The following is a 20,382-nucleotide window of genomic DNA, read 5'->3' as shown; positions in this document are numbered from 1 at the left end:
CAGATTATCCCTGACTGTCAGTGTGAGGATGCTCTGGCCGTGTCTCCTCTATCTGTACCATATTATCCCTGACTGTCAGTGTGAGGATGCTTTGGCTGTGTCTCCTCTATCTGTACCATATTATCCCTGACTGTCAGTGTGAGGATGCTCTGGCTGTGTCTCCTCTATCTGTACCAGATTATCCCTGACTGTCAGTGTGAGGATGCTCTGGCCGTGTCTCCTCTATCTGTACCATATTATCCCTGTCAGTGTGAGGATGCTCTGGCTGTGTCTCCTCTATCTGTACCAGATTATCCCTGACTGTCAGTGTGAGGAAGCTCTGGCTGTGTCTCCTCTATCTGTACCATATTATCCCTGACTGTCAGTGTGAGGATGCTCTGGCCGTGTCTCCTCTATCTGTACCATATTATCCCTGTCAGTGTGAGGATGCTCTGGCTGTGTCTCCTCTATCTGTACCAGATTATCCCTGACTGTCAGTGTGAGGATGCTCTGGCTGTGTCTCCTCTATCTGTACCAGATTATCCCTGACTGTCAGTGTGAGGATGCTCTGGCTGTGTCTCCTCTATCTGTACCAGATTATCCCTGACTGTCAGTGTGAGGATGCTCTGGCTGTGTCTCCTCTATCTGTACTATATTATCCCTGAGTGTCAGTGTGAGGATGCTCTGGCTGTGATCTCCTCTATCTGTACCAGATTATCCCTGACTGTCAGTGTGCGGATGCTCTGGCTGTGTCTCCTCTATCTGTACCAGATTATCCCTGACTGTCAGTGTGAGGATGCTCTGGCTGTGTCTCCTCTATCTGTACCAGATTATCCCTGACTGTCAGTGTGAGGATGCTCTGGCTGTGTCTCCTCTATCTGTACCTGATTATCCCTGACTGTCAGTGTGAGGATGCTCTGGCTGTGTCTCTTCTATCTGTACCATATTATCCCTGACTGTCAGTGTGAGGATGCTCTGGCTGTATCTCCTCTATCTGTACCAGATTATCCCTGACTGTCAGTGTGAGGATGCTCTGGCTGTGTCTCCTCTATCTGTACCAGATTATCCCTGACTGTCAGTGTGAGGATGCTCTGGCTGTGTCTCCTCTATCTGTACCAGATTATCCCTGACTGTCAGTGTGAGGATGCTCTGGCTGTATCTCCTCTATCTGTACCAGATTATCCCTGACTGTCAGTGTGAGGATGCTCTGGCCGTGTCTCCTCTATCTGTACCAGATTATCCCTGACTGTCAGTGTGAGGATGCTCTGGCTGTGTCTCCTCTATCTGTACCAGATTATCCCTGACTGTCAGTGTGAGGATGCTCTGGCTGTGTCTCCTCTATCTGTACCAGATTATCCCTGACTGTCAGTGTGAGGATGCTCTGGCTGTGTCTCCTCTATCTGTACCATATTATCCCTGAGTGTCAGTGTGAGGATGCTCTGGCTGTGTCTCCTCTATCTGTACCAGATTATCCCTGACTGTCAGTGTGAGGATGCTCTGGCTGTGTCTCCTCTATCTGTACCAGATTATCCCTGACTGTCAGTGTGATCTCCTCTATCTGTACCAGATTATCCCTGACTGTCAGTGTGAGGATGCTCTGGCTGTGTCTCCTCTATCTGTACCAGATTATCCCTGACTGTCAGTGTGAGGATGCTCTGGCTGTGTCTCCTCTATCTGTACCAGATTATCCCTGACTGTCAGTGTGAGGATGCTCTGGCTGTGTCTCCTCTATCTGTACCTGATTATCCCTGACTGTCAGTGTGAGGATGCTCTGGCTGTGTCTCTTCTATCTGTACCATATTATCCCTGACTGTCAGTGTGAGGATGCTCTGGCTGTATCTCCTCTATCTGTACCAGATTATCCCTGACTGTCAGTGTGAGGATGCTCTGGCTGTGTCTCCTCTATCTGTACCAGATTATCCCTGACTGTCAGTGTGAGGATGCTCTGGCTGTGTCTCCTCTATCTGTACCAGATTATCCCTGACTGTCAGTGTGAGGATGCTCTGGCTGTATCTCCTCTATCTGTACCAGATTATCCCTGACTGTCAGTGTGAGGATGCTCTGGCCGTGTCTCCTCTATCTGTACCAGATTATCCCTGACTGTCAGTGTGAGGATGCTCTGGCTGTGTCTCCTCTATCTGTACCAGATTATCCCTGACTGTCAGTGTGAGGATGCTCTGGCTGTGTCTCCTCTGTCTGTACCAGATTATCCCTGACTGTCAGTGTGAGGATGCTCTGGCTGTGTCTCCTCTATCTGTACCAGATTATCCCTGACTGTCAGTGTGAGGATGCTCTGGCTGTGTCTCCTCTATCTGTACCAGATTATCCCTGACTGTCAGTGTGAGGATGCTCTGGCTGTGTCTCCTCTATCTGTACCATATTATCCCTGACTGTCAGTGTGAGGATGCTCTGGCCGTGTCTCCTCTATCTGTACCATATTATCCCTGTCAGTGTGAGGATGCTCTGGCTGTGTCTCCTCTATCTGTACCAGATTATCCCTGACTGTCAGTGTGAGCATGCTCTGGCTGTTTCTCCTCTATCTGTACCATATTATCCCTGACTGTCAGTGTGAGGATGCTCTGGCTGTGTCTCCTCTATCTGTACCAGATTATCCCTGACTGTCAGTGTGAGGATGCTCTGGCCGTGTCTCCTCTATCTGTACCAGATTATCCCCGACTGTCAGTGTGAGGAAGCTCTGGCTGTGTCTCCTCTGTCTGTACCAGATTATCCCTGACTGTCAGTGTGATCTCCTCTATCTGTACCAGATTATCCCCGACTGTCAGTGTGAGGATGCTCTGGCTGTGTCTCCTCTATCTGTACCAGATTATCCCTGACTGTCAGTGTGAGGATGCTCTGGCTGTGTCTCCTCTATCTGTACCAGATTATCCCTGACTGTCAGTGTGAGGATGCTCTGGCTGTGTCTCCTCTATCTGTACCAGATTATCCCTGACTGTCAGTGTGAGGATGCTCTGGCTGTGTCTCCTCTATCTGTACCATATTATCCCTGACTGTCAGTGTGAGGATGCTCTGGCTGTGTCTCCTCTATCTGTACCAGATTATCCCTGACTGTCAGTGTGAGGATGCTCTGGCTGTGTCTCCTCTATCTGTACCAGATTATCCCTGAGTGTCAGTGTGAGGATGCTCTGGCTGTATCTCCTCTATCTGTACCAGATTATCCCTGACTGTCAGTGTGATCTCCTCTATCTGTACCAGATTATCCCTGACTGTCAGTGTGAGGATGCTCTGGCTGTGTCTCCTCTATCTGTACCAGATTATCCCTGACTGTCAGTGTGAGGATGCTCTGGCTGTGTCTCCTCTATCTGTACCAGATTATCCCTGACTGTCAGTGTGAGGATGCTCTGGCTGTGTCTCCTCTATCTGTACCTGATTATCCCTGACTGTCAGTGTGAGGATGCTCTGGCTGTGTCTCTTCTATCTGTACCATATTATCCCTGACTGTCAGTGTGAGGATGCTCTGGCTGTATCTCCTCTATCTGTACCAGATTATCCCTGACTGTCAGTGTGCGGATGCTCTGGCTGTGTCTCCTCTATCTGTACCAGATTATCCCTGACTGTCAGTGTGAGGATGCTCTGGCTGTGTCTCCTCTATCTGTACCAGATTATCCCTGACTGTCAGTGTGAGGATGCTCTGGCTGTATCTCCTCTATCTGTACCAGATTATCCCTGACTGTCAGTGTGAGGATGCTCTGGCTGTGTCTCCTCTATCTGTACCAGATTATCCCTGACTGTCAGTGTGAGGATGCTCTGGCTGTGTCTCCTCTATCTGTACCAGATTATCCCTGACTGTCAGTGTGAGGATGCTCTGGCTGTGTCTCCTCTATCTGTACCAGATTATCCCTGACTGTCAGTGTGAGGATGCTCTGGCTGTGTCTCCTCTATCTGTACCAGATTATCCCTGACTGTCAGTGTGAGGATGCTCTGGCTGTGTCTCCTCTATCTGTACCAGATTATCCCTGTCAGTGTGAGGATGCTCTGGCTGTGTCTCCTCTATCTGTACCATATTATCCCCGACTGTCAGTGTGAGGATGCTCTGGCCGTGTCTCCTCTATCTGTACCAGATTATCCCTGACTGTCAGTGTGAGGATGCTCTGGCTGTGTCTTCTCTGTCTGTACCAGATTATCCCTGACTGTCAGTGTGAGGATGCTCTGGCTGTGTCTCCTCTATCTGTACCAGATTATCCCTGACTGTCAGTGTGAGGATGCTCTGGCTGTATCTCCTCTATCTGTACCAGATTATCCCTGACTGTCAGTGTGAGGATGCTCTGGCCGTGTCTCCTCTATCTGTACCAGATTATCCCTGACTGTCAGTGTGATCTCCTCTATCTGTACCAGATTATCCCTGACTGTCAGTGTGAGGATGCTCTGGCTGTGTCTCCTCTATCTGTACCAGATTATCCCTGACTGTCAGTGTGAGGATGCTCTGGCTGTGTCTCCTCTATCTGTACCATATTATCCCCGACTGTCAGTGTGAGGATGCTCTGGCTGTGTCTCCTCTATCTGTACCGGACTCGTCTTGGCTGTGTCACCTCCTCTGCACGAGCTGTCCCCTTGCAGCATGTGTCAGGGAGCGGCTGCTTAGCATATATGACTGTATGACTTGATAGACTGGGTTTCTAGAGGATCCAGCCCTACGTGACTGAGATGTCTTGTGTTGCAGCCAAACTGTCGTGCAGAGGAGCCTGGTGCGAGATGCCGCTCTTCTTCAGGAAGCCGAAGCAGAGCGGGGAGGCCAGGAAACGTCTGGAATATCAGATGTGTCTGGTAAGAAATGACGATGAACTTCATGGCCTCCTGTTAGATGTAGGTTTCATTGAGGAGTTGGCAATATATCCACTGCTGATCCAATGCCACAAGCTGAACTGATGTAATGTCTTGTGTGATTTAAAGTGAGGGTATCGTGCTGCATGACAGGCAGGAATAGCATAATGAAATAGATGCTATATTTTACCCCATATAGTCACAACTCACTTATGTCCAGGAACGTGAGCCCTGGTGGGTGTTTCCTAATTGCCTCTGAAGTTTGATCGGATGAAGTTGTGTCACTGGAATGTATAAGAGGTCACTTAGCAAGACTTTATCTGCTGGAGACTAGTTATCTGCGACACATTTATTTGCATATAAGCTATCAGTAAAGGTAGAGGGTCCTTTTGCTTGTTACACTTATTACCACTTCTGTGCATAAATCCTTTACCCATCTACTGTGCCATGGCAGCCCTATACCTGGTGCTTTAGCATGCTAATGTTACTTTCCTGCACATGTGCCCCCAGGTGCCAGCTGCACTGAATGCTGTTTTGGCTGTGGCTCAGCACTGGCATTGTGGGACTCACTGCTGATGTTTTAGACCTTTGCAAGCGAATATGTCATGTAAAAGCTGGCACTACCCACAGCCTTATGGTGCGTACAAAAGATACGATTAAAATGGACGATATAACGATATCGATCATATAGTGCATTTTTAGGTGGCCAACGACCTGCGATGCTCGGGCACGTATGGACATTAACAATATCGTCCATCGCCCGTGCATGCTGACCAACCTGGTCGATATCGACCAGTTTACTATAGGGACCCACCATCGTTGGCGGGTACATGGTGTGCTGGATGATCGATATCGAACTGGTTACTATAGGGACCCACCATCGTTGGCGGGTACATAGTGTGCTGGATGATCGATATTGAACATTCAGGACACCCGGGAGATCGTACAACAATATCGTTATCTTTGTCGATCGTCCCGTGTGTATGCACCATAAGTCTGGGCTTTCCAGCTATTACATCTCCCCTGCACAGCATGACGGAGAGTATGGGGCTTAGACTAGCACTATAAGTGTGATGAAGTCATGCTGGCACTCTATGTGATAAAATCACAGGCTGGCACTATAAGTGTGATGAGATCACAGAGTGGCACTATAAATGTTGAGGTCACAGGTTGGCATTATATGTGTTATGGGGTCACAGGCTGACACTCTAAATGTGATTAGGTCGCAGGCTGGCACTATAAGTGTGATGAAATCACAGGCACTATAAATGTGATGAGGTCACAGGCTGGCATAAGTATGACCTCACAGACTGGCACTGCAAGTGTGATGGGGTCACAGGCTGTCACTATAAATGGGATGAGGTCACAGGCTGGCATAAGTGTGATGAGGTCACAGACTGGCCCTATAAGTGTGATGAGATCACAGGCTGGCACTATAAATGTGATGGGGTCACAGGCTGTCACTATAAGTGTGCTGACCATAAGTATGATGAAGTCACAGGCTGGCACTATAAGTGTGATGAGGTCACAGGCTGGCACTATAAGTGTGATGATGTCACAGGCTGTCACTATAAGTGTGCTGACCATAAGTATGATGAAGTCACAGGCTGGCACTATAAGTGTGATGAGGTCACAGGCTGTCACTATAAGTGTGATGAGTTCACAGACAGAGACCATAATGTGATGGGGTCACAGGCTGGCACTATAAGTGTGCTGACCATAAGTATGATGGGTTTACAGGCTGGCACTATAAGTATGATGAAGTCACAGGCTGGCACTATAAGTGTGATGAGGTCACAGGCTGGCACTATAAGTGTAATGCGTTCACAGACAGAGACCATAAATGTGATGGGGTCACAGGCTGGCACTATAAGTGTGATGAGGTCACAGGCTGGCACTATAAGTGTGATGAGTTCACAGACAGAGACCATAAATGGGATGAGGTCACAGGCTGGCATTATAAGTGTGATGAGATCAAAAAGCTGGCACTATAAGTGTGAAAGGGTCACACACTGCCACTATAAGTGTGATGAGGTCACAGCCTGTCACTATAAGTGTGATGAGGTCACAGCCTGTCACTATAAGTGTGATGAGGTCACAGCCTGTCACTATAAGTGTGATGAGGTCACAGCCTGTCACTATAAGTGTGATGAGGTCACAGGCTGGCACTATAAGTGTGATGAGGTCACAGACTGTTACTATAAGTGTGATGAGGTCACAGGCTGGCACTATAAGTGTGATGAGGTCACAGGCTGGCACTATAAGTGTGATGGGGTCACAGGCTGGCACTATAAGTGTGATGAGGTCACAGAGATGGTATGGGGGTAGGAGGATGTGCAAGTGCAGCCATAGAACAGGCACGGAAGCCACAGCAGTATTTGGGATAATTATATGCTGGTCATTGTCACAGACGGTGAAACGTGCTGCAATGCATCACCAGTCACCACACCTCTAACATGTTATTGCATGACTCGCAAATTGTTACAAAGTTCATAACTTTTAGAAAACGATGTCCTGTCCTTACCCAAGTGACCCGAAATAGCCTCATGTGTCACCCAAATGGAGTCCAGTCAGAGATGGTTATTCTCAGGCAAATGATCACCATCGACTTCGGTCAGCAAAGCTCAGATCTAGTGTAACCCTGTACTGAAGTGCACCGAGCAGTGTAGCTAGCACTTGTGTAGGTTAAAGCCAGGAGTACCTGCTCTCCCGGTATGTTAGGAGACTCCTGAATTCTGCTGAGCTCTCCCAGACTCCCCCCTTCTGGCCAGAAAGTGGGCAATCCAGGGACTCCATGACACAGTTCGCAGTGATTTGTGTCATTGGGGCCCCGTCCCTGGCTGCGCTATGCCACAAATCGTGGCATTGCACACAAAGGGCCGGGCAGTCATTATTATTCAGGACATTGTCTCCAGCGGGTGAAAATCCACCAGTTGGCACCTCTGAGCTACGGTTGGGTGTATGACCACATTCACCTGGATCTGGGAATCCAGCAACAGGAGATCTGTGTTACTGTGTTACTTCAACAGTTAAATTTTGCCTAAAATATTATATATGTATGTATTATCTTTATAAATGTTGGTTCTTTTGACAAACTGCTGGTCTTTTGTTTTATACGTATGTTTTATATATTTTGTATATTGATATATATTTTGTCATATATATTAATATATGCAGCTTAGCGTTTTAATACCACTATGATCTAAATATGCACAGTATATCTATTTACCTACAAAGGGTATATAGTTGATATTTACCTTATAGCTGTGAAACACTGTAATAAAATGCCCCGTCGCTTGTCTTTGTTTCCAGGCCAAGGAAGCCGGAGCCGACGATATACTGGACATCTCAAAATGTGAATTATCAGAGGTAACTGAGTGTCTTTATGCATGTTCAGTGTGTAGAGATAACGCCGATATTCTTCCCTATCTACGCTGACACCCCTTTGTCTGATTCCAGACCCCCGATGCTGCTTTCTCCACCTGTCGGGTCTTGCAGAAGAAGGTCAGTGTTACAATGCTTGTACCAGTTTGCCCACTGCTCTTCCAGTGCTGACAATCTCTTGTGGCTGTTTGTTCCCAACGAACTCTAATAATCGCTGATTGCAAGAAAAGATGTACAATTTTATTGCACCGTTTTGTACTAAATATTCCTATTCTCGCGCTGCCGGCTGTAAGACCTTTTATCCGATCCACCCAGTCGCGTCCAACTGTGGAATAACTCCCTCCCGGTTTCTGTATAGGGATGGCCAAAAATATCCGGTTTCTCAATGATATTTAGAAACTGGGCCTCCTGCCAGACTTCACAGATATCCACTCTCCATTATCAATCCCCAATTTCCTTTTCAATCCAGCAGGACACCCCTCAGGCATCTAAGTGCTGCTCATAGGCCAACTTAATGTTTAACACCCTCAGTAGCTCAATCACGGTATGGGCAGGACACATGGCCTTGTGGATCCTGCCACAGTTCTCCCATCGTACACTTTGCCCTTCATTTCTCTTCACCACAAACCACTTGTTTTAACTACTGTTATATTTCATTCTGCATTCCAGATTCAGCTAAAGAACTGAAAGGAGCAGGGTCCCCCAGCAGCACAGAGTATATCAGGAGATGAGTGATAGTGAGGACAGGGCTGCATGTGACAGGGGCAGTGACATGATGTGAGGAGAGGAATGGAGGCAGCAGGAAGCCACAGACTGAGAGTTATATAGTGGGAGGAGAAGGGTCCCCCAGCAGCACAGAGTATATCAGGAGATGAGTGATAGTGAGGACAGGACTGCATGTGACAGGGGCAGTGACAGGATGTGAGGAGGGGAATGAAGGCAGCAGGAAGCCACAGACTGAGAATTATATAGTGGGAGGAGCAGGGTCCCCAGCAGCACAGAGTATATCAGGAGATGAGTGATGTGTTAGTGAGGACAGGGCTGCATGTGACGGGGGCAGTGACATGATGTGAGGAGGAGAATGGAGGCAGCAGGAAGCCACAGACTGAGAGTTATATAGTGGGAGGAGCAAGGTCCCCAGCAGCACAGAGTATATCAGGAGATCACTGATGTGAGGACAGGGCTGCATGTGACAGAGGCAGTGACATGATGTGAGGAGGAGAATGGAGGCAGCAGGAAGCCACAGACTGAGAGTTATATAGTGGGAGGAGCAAGGTCCCCAGCAGCACAGAGTATATCAGGAGATCACTGATGTGAGGACAGGGCTGCATGTGACAGAGGCAGTGACATGATGTGAGGAGGAGAATGGAGGCAGCAGGAAGCCACAGACTGAGAGTTATATAGTGGGAGGAGCAAGGTCCCCAGCAGCACAGTATATAAGGAGATCACTGATGTGAGGACAGGGCTGCATGTGACAGAGGCAGTGACATGATGTGAGGAGAGGAATGGAGGTAGCAGGAAGCCACAGATTGCAGGTTATATAGTGAAAGGAGCAGGATCCTCCAGTAGCACAGCATAGTGAAGTCATTCACCTGATATAGGAATATTTAGTTTTCAGACTATCCCCTCTATCAAATAAAGTTCACACATCTAACTTGTTTATGATATATAGCAGTTGTACATTCCCTGTATTTGCTGTTTGTTCTCTTCTATGACGGTTTTTTTCAAGTTGAATGTTTCATTTTATTTAGTGGAAATTATTTCTGACATGTAGTTAATTATTTTAAAGTGTTCAAGATAAAAGGGTTAAAGCATTGTCTGCAGTATCACTTGTCATTGTTACCTCAGAAGTTTATTTCTAAATCAGTGACTATATACAGCATGTGGGACAGACTATCACAAATATATGACAACAAAAAGTGAACAACTTCTGAATGATTTTCTGAGTAAACAGACCTGAATAATAAGGTATCAAGGTATTTTTTCTGGGCTTCAGCAATAACACATACAACATAACAATTGCATTGTGAACATAGTTTAAAACTTGCCTTATTTTTCTTCCAATTATTTGTGCAGTGAAGTCCGCATTGGAACGTACAGATGCTTTCCTTCATAAATTTCCCAGTTTCATTTGATTATGTCATATTTCTGCTGTTATATTGTTGGAAATGGTTCCACAGCAAAGGATTCTGGGAAGACAAGTACAACAAACATTTTGTCCATATCAGTTTAAATCTGGTCGCTCTCTCTTTGCAGGTATTGATTCTTCATAGCAATTACTTAACTCAGATGGTCCCCAAGTCCTGCCATATACTAGACTTAGCCACGTTAAAGGTAAATGCAGATTTTCAGTTTACCGAATCAGTGTGTAATCTACGGGACGGAGGGTGGGAAATTCACTTCAGCGCAATGGCCGGAACATTCGTGCAAAGGACACTTCACGGACATTAACATCGCTTATTTTAACTTGCACCCTGTGTGCAGGAAAATTAGCGCTGTTTGGCTACCGTAGTGGTAATGTGCGCATCGCGTTGAATTGAATGGAATTGTTTACTGTTAAGTGTATAATACTCTCAATGTATAGTATACTTCGTTATAACTCGGTCTATAATGTAAATTAGAAATATAAATGTATGTTTTTATTTAGGTCCTTGACCTGCATGACAACCAGATTACATCACTTCCTGCCGACATTGGTCAGCTGACCTCATTAAGGGTAAAGTGAGATACTAGTTTATGCATTGGGCTGTGGAGTGCAGGGTTATTGGTGCAAATCACCTGTGTGACTAATTGTTAAACACATTGAACTTCATAACATAGAAAAAATTGTATACAGATGGAGCAGAATTGTTTACAGTGACTGTGCACCTTAATTAAGGATTATGTGATGATTGATGGAGTGTAAGTTCTTCTATTACCAGCAGGGGTCAGTCTTGCTGTTGCTGTCTATACTTAATACATTTAGCAACAGTGTTTTCAGCAGGTTAATCAAATAAATTGCTATAGATCTCAGGAACGTGGAGGTGACATCATTGTTGCCTGCTGGTGTAAATTCTTCTTGCCTGCAGAAGGATTCAGCAAACGTTCTTAGTGTGGGTTAGCGACGACTGTTTTTCACATCCTGTTTCATTTATTAAAACGCCTCTCTCCATAATGTTGGCTCTTATAACTGTCCGGCTGCTGGTACTCTCAGTTAACACTTTGTAACCGCACTGCATTGTGGCACTAGGCCACTTTTTATTGTGCTTATTTAAAGAAAATGTTTATTGATGGCCCATTAGTTTTACAGAAATTGCAATTTACTAAAGCAAAGGTCACATTGAGGCGTATAGCATTCTGCTGTGGATATTCTCATACAGGGAGTAGTGTTGTCATTATTATTATTATCCTTTATTTATATAGCGCCACAAAGGGTCCACAGCGCCTTACATAGTACATAAACCGAAACCGTATTAAATAGTGGCTTACAGTGCAGAACATTGCAGAACATGGACAAGGTTTATAAGCATTGCAGCATTAGCAGTCGTAGTACCCAAATACCCAAAGGTTTGGTGCCGTTATAGGCCGTGGGGAGGAGATGATGCCTGGTATAAGTGAAGGAAGGAAAAGCACATGAGGGAAGAGGGCCCTGCTCGTGAGAGCTTACAATCTAATCACCGGTCTTCTTCTCACAGGTACTGAATGTCGAACGCAATGTTATATGTTCCCTACCTGACTCCATAGGAAGCTTGGTCCAACTTCAGACCCTCAATGTAAAAGGCAAGTGTCTGTTTCTGTATTAGGCTGCGTACTGGCGTTTGTGTTAGGCTAAATATTACATGTAATAAAATAACATGAGGATTATGCCCTAAATGCCTATGGTGTCTATTTACTAAGCAGTGTTAGGAGACAGAGTGAAAAGTGATAAGAAAGTGATAAGGTGCCAGCCAATCAGCTCCCAACTGTAATTTTTCATATACAGCCTGTGAGATGGCAGGTGGGAGCTGATTGGCTGGCACCTTATCACTTTTCACTCTGTCTCCTAACACTGCTTAGTAAATAGACCCCTATATGTGTCCATAAGCGGAAAATGTCAACTTAAAATTCTGTTCCAGAACATTTGAGACTTTGCTATTTTTGCCGTGCCTATAAACGCCTGATATTTAGCTCAGCAGCCGACATATTTCACTTAAGGAAAAAAATAGGGATGTATGGGAAAATCCTTACGTTTATGTGCGCATTTTATGTGTGTTCAATATGCGCTTTTTTTTGTTGTTTTGTTTACGCATCAAAACAGGAAAGACAAATGTATGTGGAGGCTCCTATGTAACCGCTGGTTAACCAAATTTCTTTATTATGTGCTCTAATTGGCAGAATCTCGGTTTTCTAGCTTATCCAATGCACTGAAAATAGAATAACATAAAAATATTAACTTAAATACTCATTTCGTACGATAGGATATGATGATTATTCTCTATAAATACGTTTATATTAGCTTTATATGAATTAACAATGCAGAATTTTAACCCCAGTGGGTAGGATCCTAACAGTCCCAACTGAGCTCTGCTCAGAGCAATATAAACTCTATATATTGTAGCAAAATAGCAGAAATCCAGATTCCAAATATTAGTGAATGGGAGCTGAATAGCATTTAAAATGCATTGAAAGTGTTAACATTATTAAATATATACTTCATGTACTTGATGACCAGTATTCATATCCTTGTATCCTTTTTCACTGCAAATGACCCTGAATGTTAGCAATTCTGTTGCCGTTAAATTTGTGTGTAATGTTTAATATTCACCAGCAGGAGCAGTATTGTCCTGGAATTCAGTTATTCCCTGTTATGTGTGATGCAATGTTACTGTGTATCCTTAAAGTGCAACTGTCGCTAATACACAATGGAGACGGCTGTTTTTAGGGATAAACTGCTAATAAGAGAAGGAAGCGTCATGTCTCCCTAGTGAATTGTTTGGGTGCATTCTCAGGAATAGTGGTTCAGCCCACAGAAAAGCCACCTCCGTCGTTTGGAGTGGTACCCTGGCACTCCAGCTGCTGTGGGACTTCATATCCCAGCATGCCCTGCCACAGTTTTAACATTCCCTAATAGCAAAACTCTGGCAGTGCATGCTGGGATATGTAGTCCCACAGCAGCTGGAGTGCCAGGGTTCGCCACCACTATTAAATACTCCTCAGTCTGATACAGTCTGTGTTCAATGTCCTATTAAATGCTTTTACCAGGGAATAAGCTGAAGCTGTTGCCGGTGACTATCGGTGGGCTGCGCTGCCTGCGTACTTTGAACGTCAGCGAGAACAGGCTAACCGAGCTGCCTCCTTCCCTGGCCAATGTGCGCACGTTAGAGGTGAGCTATAATGTACAGTGACTGGCTTTCCCCATCGTTACTACACCATGCAGTATTTAAGGTCCCCGTAACTCGTACTATCTAGCGACGTTTGAGGGGGGGGAGATAAAGGGTCCTGGTTTATCAGATTCACTGAAATATATTTTTGCTGTTAAACTTACCAGCGAATCCACTGTTGGGTCCTATTCTGTAGACCCCACAAAGACGCTTTACGCAGGATAAAATGGCAAAATTATATTTCTCTCCAATGTTTAAATCCATTATTTATTTATTAACATTTATATAATTGCCTACATATTATGCAGCGCTTTATAGAAATTAGTAATCCTTCTCATCAGTCCCTCTCCCAGAGGAGCTTGCAACCTAAATTTTCCTAGCGCAAACACACTAGGATTTCTTTAGTCAGAAACCAACGCAGGAGAGAACATACAAACTCCACACAGACAGTCCCTGGTTGGAATTGAACCTATGACCCCGGCGCTGTGCTGCTAGTTAGCGTATTCAATGTCTTTGCATCAGAGAAGTCATTTTGACTTGACGACTTCACCAATATAACACAATTGCATTGTGGTCCTTCACTACGCTGCCTGTATTTATGTTTACAGCTGTACAGATATATAGATATTATTTTAGTCTGCATATTTCACATCAGTGTGACCTCTCCTCTGGTTTGGTAGACCCTGTCTCTAAACGCCTCTGAGATGTTACATCCGCCAGCGTCCGTGTGCAGCAAGGGAACAGAAGCCATTCAGCAGTTCCTGTGCAGGGGTAACTATACGCGTCACCGGCTACTAATCGTATAATATAAAATACGTGGAAACTACGGTGTATGTCTTCTGTATAAGTGTCTGGCTGGGAGCGCAGTACCAGTCCTCACTGTGTTTCTGATTCCTTCCCAGTGCTCGGCGTGGAGTACTGTCCACCCTCCCAGTATTTACTCTCTGTCCTGGAGAACGACGCGTGTGACGGTGCTGCAGACGCCGTGGACGGGGCTCTTGTGATGTCGTTGAGGGAGGAGTCCGAGTGGCAGGTCAGTTATGGCCTAAATGTGGCGCGGAAGCCCCATTCACTCATTACAGGGTGTGTTATTGATCTTCAGCCACATAGGATCCGATGTTGAGTTATAAGCCCGTCAGCCGTAGATGCTGTAGCTTTGCGTGCAAGAAAATAAATGCGCATATTCGCTCGTACACAGAGTGGTACGCATCAGAAAACAGACTGAGTTCCGAGTATACGCTCTCAGGCCTTCAATACCATAAACACGCTCCCTCCACAAACGTAGTCTACGAGAGGACGCTCCCTTACAGCCCAGTTACGTCTACTCTGTTGCAAGTGAAGATGTGCCTGATATGTGATTGGCTACATCGTCCGTAGTTGCGTACAATTGGTTCAGGATACATCCGATAGAATAGCATTCAGCTTCTCATCGAGGGTTAGATAAGAAGAGATAAAGTACCAACCAATCAGCTTCTAACTGTCATTTTTCAAACACAGCCTGTAACATTGCAGTTAGGAGCTGATTGGTTGGCGTTTTATCTCCCCCAAAGTGGTTTTTCTGCCTTTGTCTGTCATTTTTATTTTCTGTCACATGGTACAGTTTCAAAATGGCTGCCAGTGTGATCAGCCAAAGTATCTCTTGTTGCCATTGGTCAGGCAGGGCTGTAGTCACCTTTTTTACATCCGCACTTCCATCATACATTTCGGAAAGGGAATATCCAATTAATGCAACAATGGGGGCTCCTAGTATGGCTCCAGGCTACGCCATGTTACAGCATTTGGAGTACTGTGAAATGTATAGACATTAGATATAGCAGAGAACGTTCACTACCGTACTTTTATGCTCATCGTGGAACTAGGAGGTGACTTCCAATATCTTAATATTTCATAGTAGGGGTACATTATTCCTTGTTGTAGTGTGGGAGTAACAGTTTGCAAATTTGTATTATTTTTATTCTTTAATTTCAGCATGTGTTTTCTTAGGTTTACCCCTCTTATACAGCTGTGATTCTATAGCCTGATGCTGCATAGGGCTGGTCTGGAGACGGGTGGAGGGCTGTTACTGGGAGTGTTGTGGCCAGTTTATTCTCTAGTGGTAGAAAGGAGTAGCAAGTAGGTACTGAGGAGATGTGACCTGATGAGGTTTGTCCTAAGACAGACACCGTACTAACATATTGACAGGAATAATAACTGTCCGTCCTGACTTATATTTTTGAGGTGCGTTTACAAGTTTCTTCAAATCTGCTTTTCACTTTGTTTTACAGAACAAATTTTCCGAATACGAGAAGAGAAAGGTGAGTGGTAAAGGTTTGCTGCCGTAGACAGGGATACCGTACAGGTATACAGGTGTGTCTGGTAGAAAGAAACCCCAAAATGTCACCAGGAAATCCTGGGAGCACGTGGACGAAAGGAGTCTTTGGAGGTTACGTAATAGGTTCTGAGATTTTGGAGCCAGCGTGATTTTGGCATGTTCGCCTTTAAATTTAAAGCGGCGATCGGTTATAAGGCAGAACTAGCCCTGCCTAACTGAGGGCCACTTTAAATTTGGCAATAAACTTGCTGAAGTAACACCGATTCTGCAATCTCAGAACCTAGTACATAACGCCCTGAAAAACGTGCCCCTATGAATTTCACCTGCGAATCTTCTGTCTAATTGTAACTACATGATGCATTGGCATTCGGTACATGTATGCAAGGACATCATAGCATAGGGGACAAGTGACAACAATGAGGGATAGCCTTGAAACTTGGCAAAGTACAGCCACGTTTACTCTTGTTTACAACTCTTTTGGTGGTAACATGATGTAAGTTTGTCAATGTGGCCCTGTTTTATCACAAAGTTATCAGCACTTTCTGCTTTTTCACCTTTGCATAATATTTCCCAGTATTTCCACATGTTCCTTGAGATTTAATATGTAGTATTCTCATGAATCTAGCTAGATGGCTAACGAGATGAATATATAATGTATTAGATAAAGTACAGGTGTGATCATCTGCGCGGTTACTTTCCCCCAGGAAAAGAAAATGCTGGAGAAGCTGGACTTTGAGCGCCGTTTGGACCTGGGCCAGAGAGAACACGCTCAGCTGCTGCTACAGAACAACTCTCAGAAGGATGAGATGCTACAGACCGTGCGAGCGGTGAGGGCGCAGTACCATCCGGGAGGGATCTGTTGCACGGATATAGGGGCTAATGTGCGGCTGGAAGAGAAATAGGCGCACGGTTCTCAAAAGGACGCGTGCAGAAAAATGGTGCATTTCCGCACCTATACAGAGCCGTACGCACCTCGGGATGCGCAGGCTTCTGTACGGGTAACTCATTTCGTTTAAGGGGGTGCTTGCACATGCCCTGTACTAGGAGCCTAATTCAGTGGTGTACGCTAACGTGAAGATGCAATCCGATTGCGTTTGACTCTTAAGCTGGGTGCACAATATATGATGCGTACCCAGCGACGGACCCTCGCGGTGTAATAATACATTACGCGTGCCGTATACCCTGCATGATCCGATGTACGACAATGTATGGTTAAATGCTGCGTGAACTGTTTCGTTCATCACACAGCAGGTGGGACAGTGCAATGAACGACCCTCGTGAACGTGCAATCGGGCGTACACTACTGCGTGATCTGTACGATATATTGTTTCGATCTGCGTCAGAACGGTATACCCATATAGTGTGTACCCATCTTTACCTGCATGCAATAACTTTCTGAGCATTCGCAGTGCGAGTTCCCAAGGGACTTTATGTAAATGGGTTTATGTTCAACTTTAAATAAGCCCCTTATATACTGACTGTGTGTGCCTGCATGTTACCCAGGAACAGTCCAGAATGGAGAAAGGGCTAAATGAGCATCACCGCCAACTGCAGAGCGACCGCCAGAGGCTACAAGATCAGCTGAAACAAATGGAGAAGGGAATCTCGTACCGGATCTCCCGTCTGCTGGAGGAGAACCGCAGGTCAGGCAGCCAGTATTCTTGTCACTGTTCAGGAGAGGGACCATTATTTGTCTTCTCTTCCCCTTAATGCCTAGTCAGTCTTGCTGAGATCCCGTTACAATACAGTAACGTCTGGGCATGGCAAGCGACTCTATTGCTTGCATGATATGACTTAATTCGAAAGTTGACCAGGTACAGAAAGGATCAAAGATATGACCGATTTCAGTCAATGAGGTACCAGACATGTGCTGGGACTCTTAGAGAAACCCAGTACCCCTGTTAGGGCTGGTTCTTGGGGTCCTTGCCACTAGAGGGAGCTTACAAGCTTTGCAAAAGCCTTGGACCCACCCCCTCCCTCCCCAAAGGCTGTGTGCCGGTGCTGTAGCCTAAACGGGCGTAATTATGCAGTCATTAAGAAACCATTGGTCCACACAGTCCCTCCCCGCCACCTATAATGTGTTGGCCCTCCTGAGGCAATTGGGTCTAATCCATGAGTCATGTATGGTCGCCCCATTCTCCAATTTCAAACATCCCATACCCCCTCCAATTTGTTTGCAGTCTGCACAGAAGTTTCAGCATAAGACAATTGGCTACTTGTTCCTCCATGTTTCCATTTCATTCTGTTATTGTTTGCATTGTATGATTTACCGGGATGCTAAATAAATCTCATTACCTTACAGACAGAAGCAGAGCTCCTCCATGCTGAAGTCCCTGGAGGATGAGCGGTAAGTGGCATTAATAAAGGGATTAATACCATCATAATAAAGGGATTAATACCATCATAATAAAGGGATTAATACCATCATAATAAAGGGATTAATACCATCATAATAAAGGGTTAATTAATACCATCATAATAAAGGGACAGCTGTACATTATAAAGGGATTAATACTGTCATAATAAAGGGATTAATACCGTCATAATAAAGGGACAGCTGTACATAATAAAGGGATTAATACCATCATAATAAAGGGATTAATACCGTCATAATAAAGGGATTAATACTGTCATAATAAAGGAATAATACCATCATAATAAAGTGATTAATACTGTCATAATAAAGGGATTAATACCATCATAATAAATGGATTAATACTGTCATAATACAGGGATTAATACCGTCATAATAATGGGACAGCTATACATTATTAAGGGATTAACACTGTCATAATAAAGGGATTAATACCGTCATAATAAAGGGACAGCTGTACATAATAAAGGGATTAATACCATCATAATAAAGGGATTAATACTGTCATACTAAAGGGATTAATACCGTCATAATAAAGGGATTAATACTGTCATAATAAAGGGATTAATACCGTCATAATAAAGGGATTAATACCGTCATAATAAAGGGATTAATACGGTCATAATAAAGGGATTAATACCGTCATAATAAAGGGATTAATACCGTCATAATAAAGGGATTAATACCGTCATTACCATGGTCACTTTCTGACTGTCATGGTCCATTTGTCCCAAGACTTTGGGTTTTCCCATTTTATGCTTCTGTATATGCTGTCAGAATCCAATGAGATGGAACGGGCAGGCTCACACTGGGGGTCCCGGAGCAGTGCTAAGGCTGGGGGTAGGAACAGTGAGACCCTGCACATTATGTAGGCAGAGCGAGAAAGTCAGGTGGGGGCACCTGTGAAGGAGGCAGGAGACGTCTGCACCTTTGTCAGCGGGTACCTTCAGAGTAGAGCAAAGCCGCTACTATTAGGGCGACTGCTAGATGTAACCATGTACCCCAGTCAGAGCGGGTGGGGGGCGGTGGGTAGAAAGCAGGTTCCCATAATCATTAGTACCAACAGAGAACTGGTAGGTCTGGGACCCACAATAGAGCGTTGGTATGTAGTCTGAGTCCAGGGGTTCAGCAGGAGACGATTCTCAGTCCGCTATAGTGACACTGTGATAGGGAGTGCTGGACTTAAACAGGGCCCCCTGTCGGGATGTCTCCCCTTCCGCAGTGTTCCGAGGGAGAATTCTCAATGGGCTTCTTTTACACTCACACGGTATCGGAGGTTGATGTTGAGGACTTGGCGTTGTAGAGGGAGCGCGGGCCGCAACATTGTTAAAGTGAAAGAAATATCAAAGTGTGAGGTCACTTCGGGATGCCCCAGGACTCAGGAGACAATGCAGCAGGGTTGGGAGTTGGTTTGGCGGTGTGGAAACCCTGGTGAATGAGAATAGGTGGATGTAGTCCAGGAAAAACACGTCCGACGCCATTGATCAGGCCACGCTCCCCCCCCCCCCCCCCCGTCCTCTGTAAATGTGGTCATTGTGGTGTCTGTGTGCGTTCTGCGGCCAGATAAAGGGCAGCGTATTCACAATGACGAGTCAGTAATCACATTATGCATGGTCGTAATATCTTGTACTTTACAGGATTAAAATGGAGCATCTCATGGCGATTACACAGGAGGAGGCGGACAACCTGCGCCGGAAGGAAGTGGCCTGTAAGTAACTACGTCTTATACTGAGCTAAATAATAGGCTGGATAAGGCTGACGGGGGGCCTAACCCTGACTCTATCTAATGTAATGGGACAGCTGTACAGAGACGACATAAGTTACCTAAGCAGCCTGGAGTAACACCGGAGGCCTGGATTTACCTGGGGCTCATTCTGTACTTTACAAAGTGTTAGCACAACGTGGCTTAAAGATCTGGTTTATTTCCACCAATGCACATTTACCACTTACACTACTTTTTCTATTGAAGTTTTGACTGTACAATGAGAAAACCTCAATAAAAACTGGTGATAAAATAAAAGCATGTTAGAATTAGGGATGTGCAGGCTCGGATAGGTTCGAGTTTGCACGTTGAGTTCGGATTTTTCCCTCCAAAAAAACGGAACTCAGAAAGAGGCTAAACGTCATCTTACATGGACGAACATCATCATTCCTGGACTTTTGTAACTGCATTTTGCAGAGCTAAACCATAAAATCCAGTGTTCCATCCTTTATAA

The 20,382-nt window shown here is 45.2% G+C and overlaps 1 protein-coding gene across 3 annotated transcripts in view; it reads left to right on the top strand.

Moving 5' to 3' along the window:
- Positions 1–20,382, top strand: part of LRSAM1 (leucine rich repeat and sterile alpha motif containing 1) — a 55,423-nt gene that overhangs the window by 12,908 nt on the left and 22,133 nt on the right. For 2 of the 3 annotated variants that reach the window (XM_088459130.1, XM_088459129.1), the window contains exons 2-15: positions 4,658–4,761; positions 8,071–8,127; positions 8,218–8,262; positions 10,399–10,476; positions 10,790–10,858; positions 11,817–11,901; positions 13,363–13,484; positions 14,162–14,252; positions 14,384–14,514; positions 15,746–15,775; positions 16,497–16,619; positions 17,296–17,435; positions 18,095–18,139; positions 19,804–19,874. In XM_088459130.1, the coding sequence (XP_088315256.1) occupies positions 4,690–4,761; positions 8,071–8,127; positions 8,218–8,262; positions 10,399–10,476; positions 10,790–10,858; positions 11,817–11,901; positions 13,363–13,484; positions 14,162–14,252; positions 14,384–14,514; positions 15,746–15,775; positions 16,497–16,619; positions 17,296–17,435; positions 18,095–18,139; positions 19,804–19,874 (1,159 nt within the window). In that variant the 5' untranslated portion in view covers positions 4,658–4,689. Of the gene's footprint in view, positions 1–4,626; positions 4,762–8,070; positions 8,128–8,217; positions 8,263–10,398; positions 10,477–10,789; positions 10,859–11,816; positions 11,902–13,362; positions 13,485–14,161; positions 14,253–14,383; positions 14,515–15,745; positions 15,776–16,496; positions 16,620–17,295; positions 17,436–18,094; positions 18,140–19,803; positions 19,875–20,382 lie in introns of those variants that run through there. The other variant, XM_088459128.1, reaches the window with a different exon arrangement.

Source organism: Taudactylus pleione, unplaced genomic scaffold (genome assembly GCF_031769625.1).
Source record: "Taudactylus pleione unplaced genomic scaffold, aTauple2 ptg000897l, whole genome shotgun sequence".
NCBI lineage: Eukaryota > Metazoa > Chordata > Amphibia > Anura > Myobatrachidae > Taudactylus > Taudactylus pleione.
Note: the sequence above shows the minus strand (reverse complement) of the source record. Positions and strands in the feature narration are given on the sequence as shown.